The 25,587-nt window shown below is 33.7% G+C and overlaps 5 protein-coding genes across 5 annotated transcripts; all 5 read left to right on the forward strand.

Annotated features, from left to right (window-relative positions):
• Window positions 1-5,314: 5,314 nt before the first annotated feature.
• Window positions 5,315-6,996, forward strand: LOC133676976 (putative SWI/SNF-related matrix-associated actin-dependent regulator of chromatin subfamily A member 3-like 1). The gene is made up of 2 exons (XM_062098802.1): window positions 5,315-6,856; window positions 6,940-6,996. Exons 1-2 carry the CDS (start codon window positions 5,315-5,317, stop codon window positions 6,994-6,996), a joined length of 1,599 nt encoding a protein of 532 aa, XP_061954786.1.
• A 43-nt stretch (window positions 6,997-7,039) lies between these two features.
• LOC133676710 (putative SWI/SNF-related matrix-associated actin-dependent regulator of chromatin subfamily A member 3-like 1) lies at window positions 7,040-8,398 on the forward strand. Its single transcript, XM_062098434.1, has 2 exons — window positions 7,040-7,325; window positions 7,570-8,398. Exons 1-2 carry the CDS (start codon window positions 7,040-7,042, stop codon window positions 8,367-8,369), a joined length of 1,086 nt encoding a protein of 361 aa, XP_061954418.1. The 3' UTR covers window positions 8,370-8,398.
• A 2,701-nt stretch (window positions 8,399-11,099) lies between these two features.
• Window positions 11,100-12,687, forward strand: LOC133676977 (putative SWI/SNF-related matrix-associated actin-dependent regulator of chromatin subfamily A member 3-like 1). The gene is made up of 2 exons (XM_062098803.1): window positions 11,100-12,605; window positions 12,670-12,687. The coding sequence occupies exons 1-2, from the start codon at window positions 11,100-11,102 to the stop codon at window positions 12,685-12,687; spliced, it is 1,524 nt and encodes a 507-aa protein (XP_061954787.1).
• Window positions 12,688-12,798: 111 nt separating this feature from the next.
• Window positions 12,799-14,338, forward strand: LOC133676647 (putative SWI/SNF-related matrix-associated actin-dependent regulator of chromatin subfamily A member 3-like 1). Its single transcript, XM_062098360.1, has 2 exons — window positions 12,799-13,084; window positions 13,311-14,338. Exons 1-2 carry the CDS (start codon window positions 12,799-12,801, stop codon window positions 14,114-14,116), a joined length of 1,092 nt encoding a protein of 363 aa, XP_061954344.1. The 3' UTR covers window positions 14,117-14,338.
• Window positions 14,339-15,992: 1,654 nt separating this feature from the next.
• On the forward strand, window positions 15,993-17,170 carry LOC133676978 (putative SWI/SNF-related matrix-associated actin-dependent regulator of chromatin subfamily A member 3-like 1). Its single transcript, XM_062098804.1, has 2 exons — window positions 15,993-16,068; window positions 16,176-17,170. The coding sequence occupies exons 1-2, from the start codon at window positions 15,993-15,995 to the stop codon at window positions 16,946-16,948; spliced, it is 849 nt and encodes a 282-aa protein (XP_061954788.1). The 3' UTR covers window positions 16,949-17,170.
• The last annotated feature ends 8,417 nt before the right edge of the window (window positions 17,171-25,587 follow it).

Genomic DNA, 25,587 nt, shown 5'->3' on the forward strand with positions numbered 1-25,587 from the left:
TTTTCATATGTCTAAAATGCATGCTAAGTTTATTGTTTAATTTTATTGCAAGATTAAGTTGATTAGGTATAATTGCATGATATAATAACTAAACAATTATGATCTCTAGTTAATCTATAGCTCATGTGTCCAAGGGGGGGTATTTACCCTGTACTTCCTGTTTTGATATAGTAATTTACTTCAAAACTAACTCACAGATAAATTTATTTTATTTCTTCCATCAAATTCATTACATCACAAGGATTGTTGATGTTCATCACATGTTGTGGGACTTGGACAGATGTAATGGACCCCAACGATTTAGATTGCATTAGTATTGGTACCACTTTGATGATAGAGTAAATGTAATACCTCAATTTTTGACCCAAACCTAAGTTCAAGTCAGTTCAAACCTAATCTAAATTAACCTAGATATATAAGAAAAAATTGCAAGAGAATTTTTTTCTCTCTTCTAATTCTTATGGCTGTTATAACTCTCCTCATATTAAATCAAAAATTTTAGTTTTTGATCTTGAATTTTTAGGTTTAAAAAATGTGGAAATAGCAAGTGATTCCCTCTCATATTACTTTCGATTATAATTTGTTTATAGAAGGAATAAAGAAGAGATTAAGGTTTATAAAAATTTGAAGTTTATATTGTTAAGATTGATTCATGATTATTGTCGCACCCGACATCGCGGCGGCCCTAAAAATAATTCTTGATTATGGAAAAAGAACAGATATCTGGCATCTTGTTCTTTTAAGGGAAAATGTCTTGTTTAAGGAGTCGCCACCTAGTATTATGGTCACTAGGAACCCTAACTGGTCAACAGAGATTCTATGGTACGGGATTGGTTACGTAAAAAGGAAGATATTATCACCCCTTAAACGTTCTGCCTAAGGCAGACTGCATTGCTGATTTTGTCTTAAATTGCTAAATATTTATTGGTTTGTGCTCTGATGGTTTACTTGCAATATTCCTGACTCTGGCGCCAGTGAATATTCAACTACGAATAATTCCAACTCTGGCGTTGGTAAATATTACGTAGCTAAAAAATAAATTTGGATCAATATTTTTATTCCTGACTCTGGTGTCAGTGAATAAACAAATAAAATAAATTTATTTTTATGCATGCACATATTTTTTAATTTTTTCTAGCTAAATAAAATAAAATAGAACGAATAAAAATAATATAAATTTAAACCGGTATTTTTATTCCCGACTCTGGCGTCAGTGAATAAACCAATAAATTTACATTATTTTTATTCATGCATACACATTTTTTATTTTTTCTACCCTTTTTTATTTTTCTGTTTTTTTATTTTTTCTATATTTTTTTTGCCTTTTATATTTTTTCTATTTTTTTTTATTTTTTATTATTTTTGGGGCTAGGTCCAGCCTGGTCACTGGCCCAAGCCAGTGACCCGGCTGGGCAAAGGCACGCACCACGCGTGCGTGCCAAAGTTAATTAAATCCAAGCTGCACAGTAAAAGGAACAAAAACAAACTTACCTGATCCGCAGACGTTGCTGGAGGCGATGAAGACGATGGGGATGTTCCTCCTGAGTGATTGGGCGGTACTTAGCAAAGGACCCGTTTCAAACTTCCCTTCTGTTCTTCTGGCCTTGCTTCTTTGGCTGCTACTGACTTGGTGTGGTGAAGCTGGAGACGAGCGGCTGAACTGATCAACGCCAGCAGCTCCTCTGTTTTTATTTGCTTGCACTCTAGGGACGAAGATGAAGCATAGCACCCTAGCTCTTGCTCTCCTCCATCTTCTCTGGTTCTTTCCTCTGTTCGCTCGTCACTGGTTTCCGAAGACGATTGTGATGAGGGTGACTTCTGTTTCGTTCCTCCTCTCTGCCTCTGTTCTCAAAGAAAGAAAGAAAAGCTCTGGTCCCTATAGTCTCTCTGTTCTTGCTTTTTTATTATCTCCTCTTCTCTGTGTTCCTTTGGTTGCCCTTGCGTCTGTCGGTTCGGGTCTTCCTTTTTCTTCCTGTCCCCCCAGTTTTTCTTTCCCTTTTTTTTCCAGTTTTTCTTCCTGATGGTTTGGAGTGTGTAGCTGGAGACGAATAATTAGGCTGACCAACGCTTGCAGTTTCCCTGCACTTCACTTGCGTTTTGAGAACAAAGGCAAAGCAGGCCTGCTGTCCTTTTGCTCTCTCCCTATTTCTCTGTTTTTAGGTCCCCTCTCTGTTTTCGCTCCTGCTCTCCATTGGCCCCTCGGTTCTGCCCTTTCTTCCTCTGCTTTTTTTAGTTCGGCTCTGCCTGGCTTTTTCGTGTCCGGGCTTAGCTTCCCCTCTCCCTTGGTTTTTTTCCGTCTAGGATTTTTAGCCTCTGGGTCTTTTTTTTTGTCTTCCTCCTTCCCCCTCTCCTGTGACCTTTCGTTCTCTGGCTTTTATAGCCAGAGAACAATCCGTTTCTTCCAACCATTGATTGCAGGTGTAATGGCAGCGATGGCAGCGGCGGGCGTCCATTGCAGAAGATGAACAGAGTATCCACAGACGGCGCCGTTTTGAAGTTTAACGATTATTTGCGTTTTGGCCCTTGAAGTTTTAAACGTTTTGTAATTAAGCCCCTAGTTCAAACTGTAATTGGCCCCCTGCATTTGCACGCCATTTTCAATGTGATCCTTGGATTTTAATTTTTTAATTTTGACCCCAAAGTTTAAAATTTCTTCAATTAAGTCCCTGATTTAATTAATTTAATTAAATCCAAAGTCTAATTAAGTCTAAAACTTATCAATTCTCCAATTAAACCCCTGATTGGATTAATTAAATTAATTCCAAGCTTAATTAAGTCTCAAAACTTATCAATTCTCCAATTAAACCCTTGATTGGATGAATTAAATTAAATTCAAGCTTAATTAAGTCTAAAAATTTATCAATCCTCCAATTAAACCCTTAATTGGATTAATTAAATTAATTTCAAGCTTAATTAGATTAATTTTAAAGTTTAATTAAACCCCAAAACTTTCAATCATTTTGCCCTTAACCCAAATTTTAATTCATTCTTCATTTATTTCATTTTACTTGTTTTTTCCATCATTATTATTATTATTATTTTATCATCATTTTTTTTCAGTAAATAAAATAATAATAATAATTAAAATAAAATGGTCAAAAATTGAGTTATGACAATTATTATGAGTTTAAGGTTAAGTGATTGATTTTGGGTATGTTGTTAGAAATAAGAATTTGTTAATTGATTTATTTAATTGATTTGTTATGGGTTAAGAAATTTGTTTAAACTTTGCTGGGAAATCTGAAAAGAATGATCTTGAGGTTGAAGATGATGAAATTTTATTTTGGTCCTTGATTTATAAAAATTACAGTTTAGTCCCTAAACTTTGGAAAATTATAATTTGACCCCTAAAATGTATTTTGGAATTCTGGGCAGCATTCTTACAAGGTTAAGGATTCTGAATCTCAGTTTGATAATTGATTTGTATAATTTTCAGTTTAGTCCCTTCATTTTGGAGATTTACAGTTTAGTCCTTGAACTTTGAAAAATTACAATTTGGTCCCTAGAACGTAAATTGAGATTCTGGACATAATTGAAGATGGATCATAGGTGAAATTTTTAGTATGGTTATGTATTTCTGACATTTATAGTTTGGTCATCCAATTCTGGTAAAATTATGTTTTGGTCCTTGATTTCTAAAAATTATTGTTTCAATCCCTAAACTTAGTATATTATGTATTTTCATTGAAGGTACTTCTAATGATCCTTAATAGCATTTTTCAATCTTTATCTAAAATTCCTTTTACTTTTATATTTTTTCTAGATGAGAGATAATCTTTAATATGCATGTAATATAAATAAATATGCATGTTGATTATATAATGAGTATGACTAGTTAATTTCTTGAATATTTATATTTGTTATTTTATTTTTGGAGTACTTATCTATTCTTGAATTTGCGCTCGCATTCTGTTGAAATAAATTATACTCGATATGATATACATTGTTTTGATAATTATGTGAATATTTGTTATGCCTTGATATAAGACTTGTCAGTAACTCCATGCTCACGAAGAGTAGTTAGTCTATGTGCACATAGTATTCTGTATACCTAGTTAGTGATAGAGGCACTTGCCTGTGGCGACTGATCCTCCCACATTTGTCACCTTCGGGTGTCATCTGATTATCTTTGACATGTATTCCACTGTTTTATGATAATATGCTTAGTATGTATATGTATATCAAGATAAATCGACTTACAAACTATTAATATCTAAAATGTATATTAAATATTTTTCTCTCACTGAGTTGGATGAATTTACCCCTTATTTTTAATATTATTTTATGTTCTTAATTTTTGTTAGCAAGTGAACTTTGTTGAGTGTTCTTATTTCTTCAGTTTTGATCGGTATGTCTTGCTTGTTTTGCGATGCTTTTCTTTTAGTTTTGATTTAATGTCTCAGAAACTCTATTATTACCCTATTTTAATTAAGTTTAGATTTTGATAATATAATGAGTATTATTAATTATTATTTTTGTTTTAATTACGGATAATAAGTTATAATCATTAGGTACAAAAACCAGTGTATCATCTGTATACTGAAAGTGACTAAGAAACTCACTATTATCATATTCAATTCCTCTAAAATAACCAGATGTAGATGCACAGGCCCTCTACTACGTACTATATTAAAAAAAAAGGGTGAAACTGGGTCACCTTTCGCAATCCTCGCTGGTCTCTATTTATTTTTTCAAAGAACACGAGGAAGTAGAGAGCTTTCAATGCCAAAGCAAAACGAGGTTAAAGCAAGCTTTAGCTAATAAAAAAGATGCCAGGTGGGTATCGATGATACTGCTATTGCCAACAAAAATCTGAGTAAAATGCGAAAAGGAAAATTAATGCCTGACTTATAATATAATTATTGATTTTAAAGTTATTATTTCCATTTTCTATAATGAATTCTTTCAATGTATAAAATAATAATTCCAAGAGTTTTTGCTTCCTACCCATGATTTTTTCTTTTATAAGCATTTTGTCTTGAAGTAAAGTTTAATAATAATAAAACTATTATATCTCATAGGGAATTGCTTGATCAGCTCTACGTATAATAATAATAATAATAATAATAATAACAACAACAGATTTATATCCTATCTATTATCAAATCCTACACTAACCTATCCTTTTTAACCGTCACTAACTAACTCGCTTCCAAGCCCGCGCTTTTCAACCAAATATAACAGCTCTACCAGCTATGAGCTACCTTCAATTCTCAAAACACACAACAACAAAAAAAAGACTCTCTCTCTCATTTGCAGTCACTGACTGAAGAAAGAAACAAGAAAAGGCAGCATCTTTCTTTCATTTTCCCTAATGGAAGAAGAAGAAGAATTTCAACAAGGTCACCAAAGCCCAGTACTTTCATTTACTTCTGATGATGGTCAGGATTCTTCACAAGAAGAAGGTCTAGAAGATCCAATACCAAGACTACTTGCCATGAGTCTTGATGCCTGGAGAGATCCATCTACTTTTCAAGATTGGCTATCTTTTGGTTCACAACCAGTCCTGACTGAAACCACCCTTGTTGGTTCTTTTACCACCACTATTGTAGGCCACAGTGGTGCAAAATTCAATGAGCATGAATTGCTTGAATTTGTCCGTTATCAACAATGCCCTTCTGATAAGAATGCTATAAAGGTTTTAAATTCTAGTTCTAGAGAAGTGGGCTACCTTTGTACTTCAGTTGCTATGGTTTTATCTCCTTTAGTTGATATTCTAAAAATTAATCTTGAAGGTGAGGTGATTTGTTCAAGATTTAAATATGATACGTCTATTCCTTGTGTAGTTACAATTTTTGCAGAGTCAGCGGTTGCACAGAATGCTAAAGATTGGATTTTACAACACGGGTTGCGTTTATGTGATCAACCTGGTACAAGTCTCAGGTCATATGAGGGTATGGGGGTTCAAGAAAAGGGTAGGATAGAGAAATTGGGGAGTTTGGAACCACCAAAGAATGTGATTAAAGCTAAACTTCTTGATCATCAAAAGGAGGGCCTATGGTGGTTGGTGACTAAAGAGAAGTCTGATGAGTTGCCCCCTTTTTGGGAGGTGAAAGATGGGTCGTATCTGAATGTTTTGACAAGGCATCAAACGGATAGGAGACCAGAGCCTTTGCATGGTGGGATTTTTTCTGATCATTATGGATCAGGAAAGACTCTGACTTTGCTTTCTTTAATTGCTTTTGATAAGATTGGCAATGTTACTGAAGGAACAGGAGAGGAGGACAGGGTAGTGTATGTTTCTAGCGGGAAGAAGAGGAAGGGGGGTGGCATGGTGAGTGAAAAGGGTACTGGAGAACAAAAAATGCATAGCCTTTTGGATAGTAATATAAAAGAAAGTTCTGTGAGCATGGCCGGGGAGTCTTCTAGTGCTTTGGTTGCTAAGAAAACACTAGTCGTGTGCCCTTCTGCTGTGTGTTCGACATGGGAAAACCAACTGCAGGAGCACACTCAAAATGGTTCACTCAAGCTATACAAGTATTATGGGGATAACAGGACGAAGGATGCAGAGGAGCTTATGAAATATGATATAGTGCTGTCCACATATAGTACCTTGGTTGCTGAAGGCTGTGAACCCACACGGTGCCCTTTGATGAAGATCGAGTGGTGGCGAGTCATTTTGGATGAGGCTCACGTGATTAAGAATGCAAATGCAAAGCAGATTCGGGATTTTAGTAAATTGACCGCTAGGAGGAGGTGGGCTGTTACAGGAGCACCCATCCAGAATGGATCTTTCGATTTATTTTCCCTGATGGTCTTTTTCCGGTTAGATCCACTCTCCACAGAATGCTACTGGCAACGACTGTTTCAGAAACCACTTGCTAATGGAGATGAGAAAGGGTTCTCCCGGCTGCAGGTAATATCATGCTGCTGATTATAATGAATTTCTGTACTGTGAAATGTTATGTCCACCTAAGGTATTGAAAATCGAATTGACAGGTGCAATCTGTAATATTTAGGATTACAGTTGCAGGATCTCTTGTCCTACTCCACTGAATGTTTTATGTTTTTGATTTTCATTTTAAAAATTCAGAAATTAATGGCAACAATTTCTTTGCGGAGAATAAAAGACAAGGATTTAGTTGGATTGCCATCCAAAACTGTAGAGACAGTTTCCTTTGAATTTTCTGGAGAAGAACGTGAACTGTATGATAAGATGGAAGCAGATTCCAAGGATGTTATTGGATGTTTTATTACCGCTGATATTCTACACAGCCACTATGTATGTGTGCTTTTTTCAGTTATACAGCTTCGCCAGTTATGTAATGATTCGGCCTTGTGCTCTATGGATCTCAGATCATTGCTCCCTTCTGACAATATTGGAGGTATTGGAGAGTTCTGCCTGTTCATATTTTTGTTCAATTTGGTTTTTGCAATTTCAATTGCTTAGAGCACCAGAAACTCTTACGATATCATTTCGAAGATAGTTTTTTAGACAGTGCGATCACCAAAGAGTACTCTTACACACAAAACTTCTGCAGTTATTTCAAATTGTGGAAGTTCTTGCTACATTTTTTCCCTGACAGTATGATTATAGCGTGCTTACCATTTGAACTTGTTTCCAAGCAGATGCATCCAAACATCCGGAATTGCTTCGAAAGATGATTGATGGGCTTCAAGATGGTGAAGATATTGTCTGTTCGGTTTGCCTTGATCCACCAACTGATGCTACAATCACAATCTGTGAGCATATATTTTGCAAAAAATGCATTTGCCATCACCTGCAACACAAAGAAACCGAACAAACCTGCCCAAATTGTCGGCGTCCTCTTTCTCTGCCTGACCTGTTCTCAGCCCCTCCAGAATCTTCCAATCCTGAAAACCCTAAAAAACTGTCAAGAACAACCCCTTCCAAAGTCTCAGCTCTCATAAAACTCTTGAAGGAATCTAGGGTTGTAAACTCAATCAGTAAATCAGTAGTTTTTTCACTGTTTGATAAGATGTTGGCATTAATGGAAGAGCCTCTGGAAGATGCTGGCTTCAATACATTGCGGTTGGATGCATCAACAGATGAAATAAGGCAAGCTGAAATAATCAAGGAATTTGGATCAGCAGGAGCAGACACGGTTCTGCTTGCGAGTCTCAAGACTTCAGGAACCGGCATAAACCTCACAGCTGCTTCCAAAGTCTACTTGTTGGAGCCATGGTGGAATTCAGCGGCTGAGGAACAGGCAATAAACCGTGTTCATCAATACGGACAGAAGGAGAATGTAAGAATTGTTAGATTGATTGCTAAAAATAGCATTGAAGAAAGGATATTGGAGATGCAGGAAAGGAAGAAAGCAGCGAATGAAGCTTCTGGAAGGAAACGGCCATATGAACAACACGAGGCTAGCATAGATGATCTCTGTCGCCTCTTCTTCTGGTGAGCATGCCTTGATCTTTGTTTCATGATTCTTCCAAGGACATGTAGCAATCCCATCCGTAGTTTGTAATGGACATGTAGCAATCCATCTGTTTTTTCCTGCTACTCTTATGTGAATCTTGCTATGATGAGCCCCTTTGGGCAAAATTTCATGATGTATGATGATGCTCACAGGCAATTTCTGAACTTGCTGGTTCAGCATGTGTTACAGGTAATGGATTAAGCCAAGATCTTCTGAAACATTATATTTTAGAAAAGATCTAGTCCAGGATCAAACAGGGTTAATTTAAACAGTAATTTTATCAGTTAATTATTCGTATTAGAATTTCGATAATAATTAAACAAATAAAATCTATATACCAATTCATTGTGTAAATTTATCTTTATAAAAGTTAATTCAACAATTTAAAATAAAATAAGTAGAAAAAATATATCTCTTTAATCTAATCTGCATTTTTTTTTAATTAATTTATTCCCTTTTTTTTTAACGAAAACATGATTTGTTTTTAGATCTTCATAATAACTGCTAATGTGCCAAGCTTTGTGTGATGTGAGCTTTTGGAAAACCCTTGGACTTGAATGTTTACATCTACAGAAGCAATTTCATGAAGCTGGTAATGTTTAGACTTTAGACTTTAGATGAAAGTGATTTGAATCCATATCTAAAGCTGGTAATGTTTGCTGGCATTATTTCTATAGGTATATGACAATAAATTGTTTATCCCAAATATTATTTTTCATTTAATAGATTTTTACGACAATTAAACTGATGAAAACTTTTTTGTATGAAATAATTTTTTATAAAAAAATTCATAAAAAAAAATAAAAAGGATATTGCTTTTTATAAAACTGGTGACTTTTGATAGGCATATGAGACTAAAATAAAAAGGAAGATCATTGATAACAAAGATGAAATTATATTTTTTTAATTTAAATTTAAATAAAAAAATATGTCACCAATAATAAAGGGTGAGGTTGCTTTTTTTCTTAATTGAGGGGCAAAACATGCACTAAACAAAAAAATAATAATAACATGAATGTTGTGGCTTAACCTGTTAAACCTACGATTTAGATTATAAACTCAACTGAGTTCAATATTTTTTTTTATATTTTTTTTAAACTGGATATATATTAAAAAACAAAAACAAAAACAAAACTTGGACATGCGGATATATAGCCCAGCACCCTAGGCTTTTGAAAGGAATAGCCTAGACGCATGGGGCATTCAAGCCCATGCCCTCATGCTTGGACCCTTTTTTTCCTCATTTAAAGGGGTAGACAAATATTTTTTTTTAGCAAACAATATGTCGCTTGTTGTGACAAATGACATGTTATTTGCCAATGCAAATTCTAGCCACAACTATAGTGCTTTGAAAATGTGTGGATTTCTTATTCAAAAAACTCATTTTCAACTCTGTTCAACCTAAAAACATCATACAAACACTCTTAGAACATCTACAAATCAAATTTTCAACCTAATAAATCCAAAAGGTGGTCCAAGTCAAAAAAATCAAATCGAATAAAATTTTTCATTCTCGATGTATATCTGTCTTTTTTTAGAAAATATTGAGGTTCAAGAAACCATTATAAAACCTCTTTTGTCAAATGGAACATGTTGACACCGATTTCAGCTATTTTAGTAGTTAGAATAGGTGTTAAGGGTGGCTTTTTTTTTTACACCGGAATCCAACAACTTTCTCTCTCTCCTTAAACAAATCAGAAACCAGAAAATGAGAAAAATAAGTTTTTATACTAAAATTGAATTTACAACAACTAAATGGATCAATTACATATTAATTAAAATGAGAAAAATAAAGTTTTGTACTAAAATTGAATTTACAACAACTAAATGGATCGATTACCTATTAATTGAAAATAAAAAGGGACTAAAATGAAGTTTTCATATGAAATTTGAAGTTACCATCTATTTTTCATTTTTTTATTTTCATCTTTTATCTTTTAATTCAGCTTTTTTTTTCAATAAAAAAAAGTAATTTGGTATAAATTTTGGTTTAAAATGGTTTATTGTGAAAAAATATTTGATGATGAAATTAATTTTTTTAAAAAATATTATTTTAATCTACATTGACGTGTGAGATAGCGTGCATTACACATTGAACAGTAAAAGTGTCATGGCTTAGTTTTTTATAATATAATTGTAGATGAAAATATCATGAATATTAAAAAAAAAAAGTAGAAGGAAGCAAACTCAAAAGGACATTCTCTCGACTAACTCCAACCCAATCTAAAATGAGTGAGCTCAAAACCCAACCCAAATAAGCCCAATCCATTACACATCCTATGTTTTATTAATAGTCATTAAGGGTGTGTTTAGGAACACGATTTGCATCGTATTTTAAAAATTTTGATTTATTTTTTATTTAAAATGAAAAAAATTATGTTTTCAAATCATTTTGATGTGCTAATTTAAAAAAAATAAAAATATATATGTTTTACTATATTATAAGTAAAAAAACATTTTAAACTATCATTGCTAACACAATCTCAAATAATCTCAACAATGAAAAAAAAAAAAAGAAGAAGAAGAAGAAGAAGGAGGAGGAAGCAAACTAAAAAATACGTTCTCTCCCGCGCTTTTGCCCTACCATTCAATCAAATATAACGGCTCCACCTCCCTCACATTCTCTCTCTCTCTCTCTCTCTCTCTCTCTCTCTGTATTCACAGACTAAAGAAGAAACAAGAAAGTACTGAATCTTTCTTACATTTTCTCTAATGGAAGAAGGTCAAAAGGAGCCAGTTTCATTTGCTTCTGATGATAGTCAGAGTACTTCACAAGAAGAAATTCGAGAAGGTGAACAGAAAAATGAAAGCCTGAACATGATTCTTGATGCTTGGAAAGATTCGTTTACTTTTGAAGATCGGCGATATTCTTCTTCACAACAAAGCTTGCATGATACCATCTTTGTTTGTTCTATTACCACCAAAATTGTAGGCCTCGGAGCTATAGAATTCAATGACCACGAATTGCTTGAATTGGTACGTTATCCACAAAGCCCTTTTGAAAAGTCAGCTATTAAGGTTTTTAATTCTAGTTCTGTGGAAGTGGGTTACCTTCATATTCCAGTTGCTAAGGTTTTATCTCCTTTAGTCGATCTTCAAAAAATTAATCTTGAAGGTGAGGTAACTAATTCAAGAAATCGATATGATAGTTCTATGCCTTGTCTAGTTAAAATCTTTTCGAAGTCAGATGATACACAGAACGTTCAAAATTGGATTTTGCAGAATAGTTTGTGTTTTTGTGATCAACCTGGTCCAAGTTTCAGGGCATACGAGGGCATGGGGGTTCAAGAAAAGAATATGATAAAATTGGGGACTTTGGAGCCACCAAAGAATGTGATTAAAGCTAAACTTCTTGATCATCAAAAGGAGGGGCTGTGGTGGTTGGTGAGTAAAGAGAAGTCTGATGAGCTGCCCCCTTTTTGGGAGGTGAAAGATGGGTTGTATCTGAATCTTTTGACAATGCATCAAACAGATAGGAAACCAGAGCCTTTGCATGGTGGGATTTTTGCTGATGATCATGGATTGGGAAAGACTCTAACTTTTCTTTCTTTGATTTCTTTTGATAAGGTTGGCACCCTTCCTGAAGCAACAGGTAAGAGGGATATGGTCATGTCTGTTTCTAGTGGGAAGAAGAGGGGTGGCCTAGTGAGGGGAAAGGGCACCGGAGGACAAAAAACACATACCCTTTTGGGTAACAATACGAAAGAAAGTTCTTTGGGCATGGCTGATGAGTCTTCTAGTGCTTTGGTTACTAAGCAAACATTAATTGTGTGCCCTTCTGTTGTGTGTTCAACATGGGAAAGCCAACTACAGGAACACACTCATAAAGGATCCCTCAAGCTATACAAGTATTATGGAAACAGCAGGACGAAGGATGTTGAGGAGCTTAAGAAATATGATATAGTGTTGACCACATATAGAACCTTGACTGCTGAGTGCTTTCGAAGCAAGCGGTGCCCTTTGAGGAAGATCGAGTGGTGGCGAGTCATTTTGGACGAGGCTCATGTGATTAAGAATGCAAATGCCAGGCAAAGTCGGGCAGTCACGAAATTTACTGCTAGGAGGAGGTGGACTGTTACAGGAACACATATCCAGAATGGATTGTTTGATTTATTTTCCCTGATGGCCTTTCTCCAGTTAGATCCACTCTCTATAAAACGCTACTGGCAAGGCCTGTTGCAGAGACCACTTGCTGATGGGGATGAGAACCTACTGCAGGTAATATCATGCTGCTGATTATATTCAATTTCTGCACTGTGATACTTTGTTTGTCCACCCTAAGGTATTGACAATGGAATAGACAAATGCATTCTGCAATATTAGGATTACAGTATCCAGGATCTCTTGTAGTGCCACTCATCTGCATTATTTTACATTTTTATGATTTTCTTTAAAACAATTTCAGGTTTTAATGGCAACCATTTCTCTGCGGAGAATAAAAGACAAGCTTTTAATTGGATTGCCATCTAAGACTGTAGAGACAGTTTCCTTACAACTTTCTGGAGAAGAACGTGAACTGTATGATCGGATGGAATCAAGTTCCAAGGATTTTGTCGATTACTTTATTTTTGCTGATAGACTACGCAGCCGCTATTCATTTGTGCATTTTTTAGTTTTACGACTTCGCAAGTTATGTGATGATTCGGCCCTGTGTTCTTTGGATCTCACATCATTGCTCCCTTCTGACAATATTCGAGGTATTGCAGACTTCTTCTTGTTCATATTTTTCTTCATTTTGGTTTTACGTGAAAGTCTTGTGATATCATGTGGAAGATAGTTTTTATAGACAGTTATATCACCAAAGAGTTTTACACAGAAAACCTTCTGCAGTTATTTCAAATTATGGAAGTTCTTGCTTAATTTCTGTCATAGAGTATGTATGATCATAGAGCGCTTACCATTTGAAAACTTGATTCCAAGCAGATGCATCCAAACATCCAGAATTGCTTGGAAAGATGATCGATATGCTTCAAGATGGTGAAGATTTTGTATGTGCAATTTGCGGTTGTCCACCAACTGATGCTGTAATCACGAAATGTTTGCATATTTTTTGCAAAAGATGCATTTGGTACTACCTCCCACGTAAAGAATTCGAGAAAGGCTGCCCAAGTTGTGGAGAACCTATTTCTAAGTCTGGCCTGTTCTCAGCCCCTCCAGAATCTTCCAATCCTGAAAACACTAAAAAAACATCAAGAACAACTCCTTCCAAGGTCTCAGCTCTCATAGAACTCTTGAAGGAATCTAGTGTTGTGAACTCAAGCAGTAAATCAGTAGTTTTTTCACTGTTCGATAAGATGTTGGTATTACTGGAAAAGCCGCTGAAAGATGCTGGCTTCAATACGTTGCGGTTGGATGCATCAACGGATGAAAGAGGACAAGCCGAAATAATCAAGGAATTTGGATCTGCAAGACCAGGCACGGTTCTTCTTGCCAGTCTCAAGACTTCAGTATTCGGCATAAACCTCACAGCTGCTTCCAAAGTCTACCTGTTGGAGCCATGGTGGAACACAGCTGATGAGGAACGGGCAATAAACTGTGTTCACCGATATGGACAGAAGGAGAATGTAAGAATTGTTAGATTAATTGCTCAAAATAGCATTGAAGAAAGGATATTGGAGATGAAAGAAAGGAAGAAACTGGCAAGTGAAGCTTTCAGAAGGCAAGGACAGAAGGAACGACGTGAGGTAAGCATAGATGATCTCTGTAGCCTCTTATCCTTCTGGACCTGATCAAACAAGGTATATACAACTTAAAGTGCCGAATTATCCAAGGCCTGAACAATCCGAAATATCCTATGTAAGAAATTGGCTTGGATCATGGCTTTATTCACTAAGAATATTTCTACAGTCTAAAAGCAGACTTCAGTCTAGCTTGAATGGATATCATCTCCTAGCCGAACTAGATGCAACGTAAGATCACATACTGGAACAAATCTGAATTTGTCAAATTAATTAGTTGGAGTTAGTTTGTTCCTTGCAATTTGTGCACGGTTTGTCGCCTATTTCATTGGTATTCAAATGCTGATGGAAATGTTGACGGAAAGAAAATCTCCGAAGACATATTTTTTGGTCGACGACGTGTTTCTATTGGCAGATCTGTCGGCAATTAAAATACGGAAGGAATATTTTACTTTTCTGGTAGTGATATTAAACCTAATTATTTCAAAAAAGAATCTATTTATGACTTTATGTTTATGGATTGAAGACTATTACAAAAACTATTTGGGAATGGAAACAGAAAGGGGTTGAACATTTTATATTATTTAAATTTGATACTCGTAACTTTAATTGTTTTAAATTGATATAATTACATTTAATTTTATCAAATAAAACATTGACTAGGAATCCGATTTGTTTCTCAACACTCCGAGTGAGTAGCCGATACCAAGCCAACCAAAACAAATAACAAAAAACAATTTCAAATTAATCTAATGTAAAATGACCAAATCAAAAAAAATAATTAAAAAAAAAATAAAAAATAATTAAGAAAAAATTATGACTCAAGCCATAGACCTGATTAGGCCTAACAAGCTAGATTCGTTTAAATGTATGATAAGAAAAATGTATGATAAGAAAAATCAACAACAATAAATGGATCAAATTAAAATAAATTGGCGATCATGATAATCTGCAGGAAAAAAAACGCTTGCCAAAAAAAATTTGAAGTTCAACTCCTAGACAAACCAATGCTAAAAGACAAAATTAGGGAGGGGGGGATTGACCCAGAAAAAAGACCTAATTTAACCCGAGTTATTAGTATGTTAAAACAACAATCTAAATCGTGAGGCCAGTATAACCCTCACAGAAAACTAATAAAAAAATTATAATACTCAATTCCTAACAATCCAAACATAAAAGGATCAGAATTGAAAAGGAAATCAATTAATAAAAAGGACCCCAACAACAATAAAACACCAACAAACTCGTTAAGTTTGCCAAACCCCATGAGCCAAAATCAATTACCAAAAAGGATCCTAACAAAATAAAACACCAACAAAACCTGGTAAGTTTGTTAAACCTTGTGAGCTAGATCGTGCAAACAGAATAATCTAATAGAAGGTAAAACGAAAAACATTATGAATTCCAATTCTTAAACCAACCAAATGTGAAAAGACAAAATTGAAAAAAAATATATTCAAAAAAAGACTTGGTTTTACCTAGACAAACCCGTCAAAACTGCAACCTAGATCATGAGATCAGAAAAAACTCATAGAAAGGAAAGTAAAGAAAATCACAAAGCCTAATTTTTAAAAAATTCAATATTAAAGGATAAAATTGAAAATAAATCAGTATAAAAAAATCTAAAAAAAAAAATATGTCAGTCCGAGTTAACTTTTCAAACTCGTGACCCAAATCATGAGACCATAATCCTCTTATCAAATTAAATCATGAAGTTTAATTTTTAATTGATTTAATATTGAAAAATAAAATTAAAGAAAAAAAATTATTTTAAAAAAAATCCAAAATAAAAAATAGATAACAATTAAAAAAAATTACGATAAAAAGAGAGTTAGTTGAGGGAAAAAAGCTTTGGTTGCATCGCTTCCAACACCACTAAGGGATTCAATGTTCATTCGTTGAAGGAATCTTCACTCGCAGCTAGAACATGACGATTCTCCATGCGTTGATGTGTGTCATGCAAGTGCCAGCCAAGTTTCCATGTCCATTGACTTTATCCTACCGTATCATATTTGTTTTAATTTCAATTTCTTCCATAAATACTTAATTGTTTTATATAAATAATATTTTGTTTTATTTTTTATTTCCCAAATTCTATTTTCAATCCCAGATGAAGATTTGATCGATGTGCTTCGCGAAGATGAAGATTTTGACTGTGCAATTTGTTATTGTCCACCAACTGATGCTGTGATCACAATATGTAAACATGTAATTTGCAAAAGATGCATTCGGACTTGCCTGCAGAGAACCAGAACCAGCTGCCCAATTTGTCGTGGTCGTCTTTCTATGTCTGACCTGTTCTCAGCTCCTCTTGAATCTTCCGATCCTGAAGATCCTAGAAAATCTACAGCAATAATTCCTTCCAAAGTCTCAACTCTCATAAAACTCCTGAAGGAATCTATGGATGGGAGACCAGCCAGTAAATCAGTGGTTTTTACAATATTCCAGAAGATGTTGGTACTACTTGAAGCGCCACTGAAAGACGCTGGCTTCAATGTATTGCGGTTGGATGCATTAACAGATGCTAGAAGGAGAGGTGGAATAATCAAGAAATTTCGATCAGCAGGACAAAACACAGTTCTGCTTGCGAACGTTAAAGTTTCAGGAGCCGGCATAAACCTCACAGCTGCTTCCAAAGTCTACTTCATGGAGCCGTGGAGGAACTCAGAATTTGAGGAACAGGCAATAGACCGTGTTCACCAATATGGACAGGAGAAGAATGTAATAATTGTTAGATTGATTGTTCAAGATAGCATTGAAGAAAGGATATTGATGATGCAGGAAAGGAAGAAACAGGCAATTGAAGCTTTCGGAATGCGGGGACCCAAGGAACGACGCGAGGTTAGCTTAGAAGACCTCTGTAGCCTCTTATCCTTGGAATAACATTCCCATGTGCATGCCTGCACCTGGTCAAACTTGATATTAAGTTCTCAAGGCGGTAGAAGAGGGCCAACTTTAATGGTTTTAAGGGTTTGTTTGGGGCGTATATACAACTTAATGTTCATATAGCGCACAGGAGCAATGCATACTTCCTTGTTAGAGTGTCAGATATTTGGATCCATCAACAGTTTTTGTAACGGTTTTAGTTTTTCTCTTCTTTGCTTAATCATCAAAGGTATGGTAATGGTTTCAGACCTTTTCTCTCCTTGCAGAGCTTCTTTATCACTATTAGTTGAATTCTCTATCAGTTTAAACTGAAAAAAAAGAAAAAAAATCAAACATGTGAATCTTGCTATAATCTTGTATCTGGAATTCATCTCAAGTATATTTGTTTCATATTCTGATAGAAAAATGATAATAAAAATAATATTATCAGTTAATTAGACCTAAATTTAGGGCACAGCATTGTCAGAAAATTCTTATCCTGGTCCGTTAGATCAAATTTCTGAGAAAAGAACAAAGCAACGCAAAAAAGAGAATTTCCCTCTACAAGGTTTCCCTCATGTGAGACATATACAAACTTCGCGTACCTGGTACATGTTACTTACCATAACAAGTAAAAGAATAGGTTAATGACTAATGCCAAGGCTCTAATAAGTCTAAAAGATATATATATAACACAAGTGGTTAAAGCTAGGAAATTTGAGATTCTGACATTGAATTCTGAGGGGCTAGATGAGTGGAGACAATTTTTTGAGGGTGCAAATAGAACTATGTTTGAGGCCATCAACAATGCCATCACTGTGGCAGCAAAAGGCCACCCTGAAGGGTTCAAACTCAAAAGGGGTGAAATTGTGCAAACAGTTTACTCATCCTTATTTTCTCTGCATTGCAGACATGATCACAATGAGCTAACCCGGCCTGACAAGGCGAAACGGGAGAGCTTTAAAGATGAAGCTCAAAATGGAGGTGTCAAAAGTAATTCGATGGAAATGCGGTTGATTTGGCAGAAAATGGTTGTGAGGAGACTGTGTGTGACAGTATCAGAGATGATACAGATATGAAGACTGTCCAAGAAAGAAAATATAGCTATAGCGAAGCAGAGGCCTTTGTTGAAAAGATTGACGAAGAAAAGGTGGTTATCATGGAGGTTTTAAGAATTAAGTCTGTCATTGTCTTGAAGAGGTTAATTAGTCCTACTTGTTTCTCCCAGACTAATTCAAATTTAGGATCTATTAGCCTAAAAACTGTTTAGGGTTTACTGATAGCTGCTGTAATGTGTAAGCATTTAACACTTTAGACGCTTGATGTTTCATTCCTGTATTTCACAACATGTTTGAATCTTTCGCAGCGCAATCATTACAAATTAAGCATTTAAGTCATTATTATCAATTTGACTGAATGACCCTATAATTACACAAATATTTACAGTTTTTTTCTTGACATAAATATCAAATATGTATATGGAAACTAATGATTCTACTGAAAAGGACCATGCTAATAATCATTATCAAACATTTGTTATGCTTTACATGGTATAAATTACATGGGGTCTGTTTGCTGGCATTTCCATTCTCAATAATCTTCATAAAATACTTCAAAAAAGTCATTACTGCAGATTTCCTCTTACTAGACTGATAAACAAGTCTGAATTTATTGCTCTTTAATCTTTACCATTTATCATGTCGTTTTCTTTTTCCTCAAATAGTTTGTTTAGCTGTCATTTCGAACTCCCTCTATACCGAACCTCCTGCTTCTATTGAGTGTTAATGTTGCAGTGATTCCGAAAGGTGCAGATACTAGCAATGCTAAAAATAGGTCGCCACTTACCAAGGAGGTCAGCATGCCATTCAAGGAAGACAAGTACCATGTGATGAGGCAAGGATATGTTCCAACGTCAGCCAAGTCCGTCAGTACTAAGCATTCTAATCTTGAAACCTGATAATGTTACAGTTTATATTCATTAATAAGATCTTAAGAGGTTTACAGATTTTAGTCCCTATTTAACTCATTTTATTTGTTCTACTAGAAAGACAGACATATGGACGATGATGTTGCAGTCAAGCGAGAGTCGAAACCAGAAAGAACAAACTTCCTGAAGGATTTCAACAAGTCAAAATGTTTGCATTGTCTTTCTTGTCCATTCCAACGAGCCTTCTTTTTTCTTGTTCTGTTAGTAAAAGTAGGGATTTCTTTCTATTTTATTGGAACAGGGAAAGAAGCAACGTTTACAAGGACCTGTGTCAAAGCTTGCTATACTCACAAATGCCAGTTACTCGAACAATGAACATGACAGCATGAGACCACAAGGGCAGGGTTTGAACAAAATGATCAAGAATAAGCCTGATGTTTTCAGAAACAAGGACAAGATCACAATGCCTGGGAGTTCGTCGACCGATCGACGGGTTAATTAAGGAATATGATTATACCAGCATTCAAAACTTAATGAAGATGCAATGTTCATCTAAGCATGTATTAATTGTTCTACAGGAACATAGATTCAGGGACGAGGCTGCAATGCAAGATAAATTTGAAGCTGCAAAGAAAAAACTGCAAATAGGTTACCAGCAAGCAGAAAAGGGTCCGTATACATTTCACTTTTTCTTCTTTTAGAAACTTGTCGTGGCCATCTAAAACAAACTGTGAACTTCTCTTCCCTTCTTAATATATAGGATATCACGGCCATAAGAACACCCCATTTATGTTAAGCTTTGAAATATACATATCATAAATCAAATTAAACAAAACACACAACATTTTGTAAACTATCAAATATTCTTCAAAATCAATAACAACAAATAACAATCTATAATACTTGTTACAAAATCAAAATCCTATTTTTTAACTAAACCAGTGTAATAATAAGCATTCTAAGATATTAAAACAAAACTAAAAATAAAACCTCGTGAAAGTGAAAATAAGAACAGATACTCGCATGCTAAAAAATAAAGTACTAGGAATTCTTAACAAAATCAATTTACTAACATAAGCTAAAAATCTAAAAATAATATTAATAATAAGAGGTCAATTCAACCAACTCGGTAAGAAAATAACATTTAATATACATCATGGATATAACAAAGGTATAAACCGATACAAATATAAATGCGCGCGCCCACACACACACACACACACACACATATATATATATATATATATATATATATATATATATAAAGCATATTAGCATATGATAGTGGGATATATATCAACAGATGAGGTTTGTGGCTCTGATAATTATTGAAGGATTATTCTTTACGAGTTGGTTTCTCTTTCACCAACTAGGTGTATAGACTACTATGTGCATATAGACTAACTACTCTTTATTAGTATAGAGTTTCTGACAAGTATAATGATATTAAGATATAACAGATACTCGCATAGTTATCAAAGCAAATAAATGTCATATCGAATAGAATTTAATTTAACAGAATATAAATGTGATATCAAGAATAAATGAGTACTTGAAAAATAAAATAACAACATATATATTCAAAAAATAATCGGTTGTACTCAACATCTAATCAACATACATAAATTATATATATTGCATGCATATTAAAAATTATCTTATTCACTTGGAAAACAGAGCAAAAAACAAATAGATGAAGAATTGGAGACTACCGAGGATCGCTAGTAGGAACATTAGCAGAACCTATAACGAACACAGAAAACACTCAAAAATGACTTGAAGCAGATAACATAAAAGATTGCAACTCTAAGTTTAGAGACTAAAACGTAATTATAAAACCAAATTGACTTACTCAATTGATCCCGAACATATCTCGAATTGATTGAATCTAAAAGAACTGAATGAACCTCATTACTTAGTCAACTAGTCGATTGCCACCACAAGCTAACCGATCAGCCAGTTCAGATCAACCGGTTGATCGATATTTTCATATCTTGATCTACCAGTTTTTTATCCTCAAACCAAGATTTCAATCCTTAATCAAATCATTTTAAACCAAAATTAACACCTTAAATATTAATTTCACCTCTTAAATCATCTATATCTCAAATCAATATATTAAACATAATATAAATTCTAAAACACTTTTTTAATCCATCAACTATTAAATCCCAAATAGAAAGCAACAAAAGAAAGAGCTACTTGTTTCTTTAATCATTCTTAAAACTAAAAAGCTTAAGTTTAGATAGGATCGAATTCTTGGTATATTTGAGAGAAAAGTTACGGCAGGTGAGAAGAAAAAGAAGAGGAGAAAATCAATTCTTTGAAAAAAGAATTCTTTTTAAATACCTAGAATATATGGATTCTTGGGTTTGGGATATACTTGGGTTTGGGTTTGATGAGTAAAAGCATGAATGTTACATACATATGGACAATGCAAATCATGGAATTGCAAATCATGAAATATAAAAATGGAAATTCAAAACTAAAGTTATGATACCGTAATTAATAACATCAGGTTGTTTAGAAAGAGTGTGGTCAACTATTTCATATATGTTCAAAAAGAAATGGTCAAGTGTTTATCATGACTCGCCTTCTTCATTATCCTAATGCTATAAGCCTGCAATACATCGCTGGATTTTGACTCTACCTGGAAGTCTGAGTAAATTAGCGAGTGAGGTTTTAATTAAAGTTCTGGGAAGTCTTAACAAGGTTGACCTTGGACTGTGTTGGTTCGAAGAAAGGGAGGAAGGAAAAATTTTAGATTGTTTTATCACAGTTACAAGACTCGATCCGAACTGACTCGAGATCTAGGTTAATTATAAGTCAAGTAATTAACCTTGATCAACCTTTTTTAAAAAAAAAATTCTAAAATGATATTATTTGGTCAAATCACAAGTTGACAGGTAATCGAATTAACAGCAGAATATAATCATATGTATTACAACTGGGCTATTGAAATCTTGGTGTGAAAAATAATTTGTCGAGAATAAATTGGTAACCAATATGACCTCTTCCAACATATGATAAAAGGTCAAGCTCGTGACTTTTTTTCATTAGACTTCATGTTTGGTGTCTACATGGTTATTGACACCATGTTATCCCTACGTACCGTGTATTCCAAGCTTATTTGTTTGTCCACACCGATCCACTTTGACTTTAGATTGAAAATTGATAAATATCGTGTCCTGCTTTTTTTGTATATTAATCCCTTTAACCTGTGATGTAACTTTTGCAAAGCATTTCATCCAAGTTTTTGCTTGGTTTCTCCTTTGATTTTTTTCATCTTCCTTGACTGCTCATTAATTCCACGTTTTTCTTCATAATTGCATCACGATTTCCACCATCTCTAACTAGTTATCTGCCCAAAATGACAGCATATCTACGAGATTTGCTGCAGAAATTGAAGGGATAATCCAACGACCATGATGAGAGCAAGAATATACATAGCATCATGGATGATGTTATTAATTTCTTGATGAATGAATTCGTTCAATGAGTCCATAATATAATTAATGACTTGTATATTTTAGTATGTCGGCGGTCTTTCCTGGAATCCACTGTTTTTTGTCCTTCTTGGTTCTTGCTTAATGAGATGCAGGTTGTTAGACAAGCCACCTTGATATTCATCTATAATTATGCAAATCATATAGAACATTGCCGGATTTGACTCTGGATGGAACTCCAAGTTGTTCAACAACTGGGATTTTAATTGGATTTTTTAGTGTTGATGCAGTAGTTGACCATCGACTATTTTAGATCTTGCTTAAAATAACTGGTGGTGAAGAATTGATAACTTGCATGGTGAGCTTTTTCAACGCATGATCAAGCCCAAGCTCCTGGCTTTTGCCTTCATTGACTTTTTTTCAAGGAATATTTTTTAAGGAATACTGTACAAACCGATTTTTCATACAAAATTTTCATATAAATATATGAAATATTAATTATCCATCATTCATATAACCCACATTTTATCAAAAATCAATTAACATGACAGTTTTTATGAAGAAATTGTTGGTGGATTTTTTTCTCTTTTTTAAAAAAATCTTTTTGAACTGGTCATGATTAAATTTATCTTTCAGATCTGATTAAAGATAAATCATATATCTTAAAATCAAAGAATTCGTGGAAAAAAACGTTTTCAAGACTTGAATGTTGCTCATGTAAGAAGCATACCGCCCGTCAAAATCACTAAATTTCTTCCATTGACCTTTCAGTGCCCGAAAGGCCACTTTGCTCCGAGATCAGCCTCCTGCCTACGCTTTCACAACCCACGCCAACAGAAAATTGTATACTAGGAAGGAAAATATGGTAAATGATCCTGTTTCACTACATCTAAGACGAGAAGCATGCATGTTCAGTGAGAAATCAAGAATTAATAGCATTTACATATATAGTACATCCCTGCTTCATAACAATCCAAAATCGTAGGTGGTTTTTGAATTCCATTTTTCTTCAAAAAGTGTAATTGCTAGCTGATGATTTCATTCATCTGACTTGTTCTATCGCGTGGGGCTTACTATTTGGGGGTGAATATCTAATATTATGTTGTTTGGTTTCGGTAGGCTCGTTGATCTTGGAGTTTATGATTTGAAATTTTATTCAAGTTAGCTTTTAAATTGAACCGAAATAATATTAATCTAATAAGATTTAAATGATCCAATCGAGTTTTTAATAATATGATTTATCTTATCAAAAACATTAAATTAATCAATGCTAGAAAATTAGCATGTACAAAAAAAAAACACCAACGAAATTTAAATGTTGGTATGCTATGGTGACATTTATGGACCGAATTTTTCATCGTCGGTAAATTTTGATAGGAATATTTTTATGATATATACCGATAGGATCATAGTGAGAAAAAAATAAAAAAAAATCAAATAATATAATGAAATATAAATTTTATAGATAATATTATTAACAGAATTAACCATAAAACAATACTTTACATAAAATTAAATTAATGATCCAGGTCTTTTTGCATTAAGGGATTTTAAGGAAAAATAAAACAATATTTTTTTAATAAAAATAATTAAGTTGCTGATCTAATGATGGATGTCTTTTTACAATTATGATTTAACTCGTAGAATTTAAATTGGGTAACATTTGTTACTTTTAAATTAAAACAATCAATAGTCAGTATCCAAACAAAAAAAAAAAGAAATTGTCAATATTAATCTCGTTATATAATAATTTATTGGTATTACAAAAGACAAGAAGGTCAATTTTTTGTTTTCAAAGATCAAATTAATTAGCGGTGCTAAAAAATTAACAAGCATGCCTGAAAGTCACACATCATATTTGATGAGACAGCATTCTTTCAAAATCTTCATGCATGCTCCTGGAGGATTAAGGAGCGTAAGTAGGTAGATGTGAAGGTGGGAACTAGGTAGAGGATCAAGGGTGTCATGGCACCCCAACTTTGAGAAAGTTTGCAATTTAGTCTTAAGATTTTTTAAAGTTTTTAAATTACACCCTTAAAATAGAGATTTGTTTCTTTGCAAACCCAAAAATTATATATCATCTCTACAGCCTTTCGTTTCTTTTTAAAATTAAGAATTGTTTTTTATAAATAGGTTTTTTTCAGCCCCAAAAATTATATATCATTTCTATATATATATATATATATATATATATATATATATATATATATATATATATATATATATATATATATCCTTTCATTTGTTACTTTATTTTCAAGTTTATAATAAATTTTTTTTCATATTGGCACCTTTTCTTTTAAAATTCTAGTTTTGTCCATGTACAAAATTGTGAATGTATAGCATTACTTTGTGGAATATTTTTTTTATTAATGTGCAGGGTGTCCGGGTTAGCTTGTGTATGCCTTGACTAATCCCACAGACCCTGAAGTTAACGATCATATAAGCTTTCAGTGACTTTGAGATACTTTATGGAAAGTTAATAATATCAGTAATTAGTCTAATGATGGTAGATTTTTTTATGACAATAGTTAATAAATAGGATTAGGAGTTAATATTCATGATCAGTGATGCCTCTAATTAGAAGATTATAACCATTGCATCATCAAACTATTTGGAAAAAAAAAATCAAACATACCTCTAAATTATTAGGGAGTATTAGTTTTTCCATTCAAAATATTTTTTTATCAAATTTATTCCTAAAATATTATGATTTTTCAATTATGACTTATATTAGAGTTATTTAAAAAAAATATTAGATTCTATATAAATAGACGTCGATTTGTTATAGAATAAAAGTACAATTTGATGAAAATATGGATAAAAAAAACCTTAAATTAGACATAAGTCCTTGATTATAAATTCTTATTAAATGAAGATTAAGATTGATATAAAAAATTGTTTAACAATAAAATTAAAATTGGCTATATATATATATAGTTTAAGTGTGTTTTTTGCAGCTAGATTCTTTCCCTATTAAATTAATATGATTTGAGAGGTAAAATTTTGTTTAGAACCATAGGAGTTTGTCAAAACATACACTTTGGTCCCCAAAAAGGAAAAAAATTAGGTTCCAGTTATTTTCATATTTCATTTTCCTAACAAAGTGACGCGGCTTTAATGTTATCCAGCCTTGTTTGGTACCTCCGCTAAGCAGAAATCTCTGACTTTTCTCAGGGCTGGATAGGATCGTGCGCGTAACAAAACACGTGTTTAAAGTTGCTAAAGCACGTGGTTTTTTTATCACTTTTGAAACGCTGCAGTCCTCTAATTTTTATTTTTAT

Source organism: Populus nigra, chromosome 17 (genome assembly GCF_951802175.1).
Source record: "Populus nigra chromosome 17, ddPopNigr1.1, whole genome shotgun sequence".
Taxonomy (NCBI): Eukaryota; Viridiplantae; Streptophyta; class Magnoliopsida; order Malpighiales; family Salicaceae; genus Populus; species Populus nigra.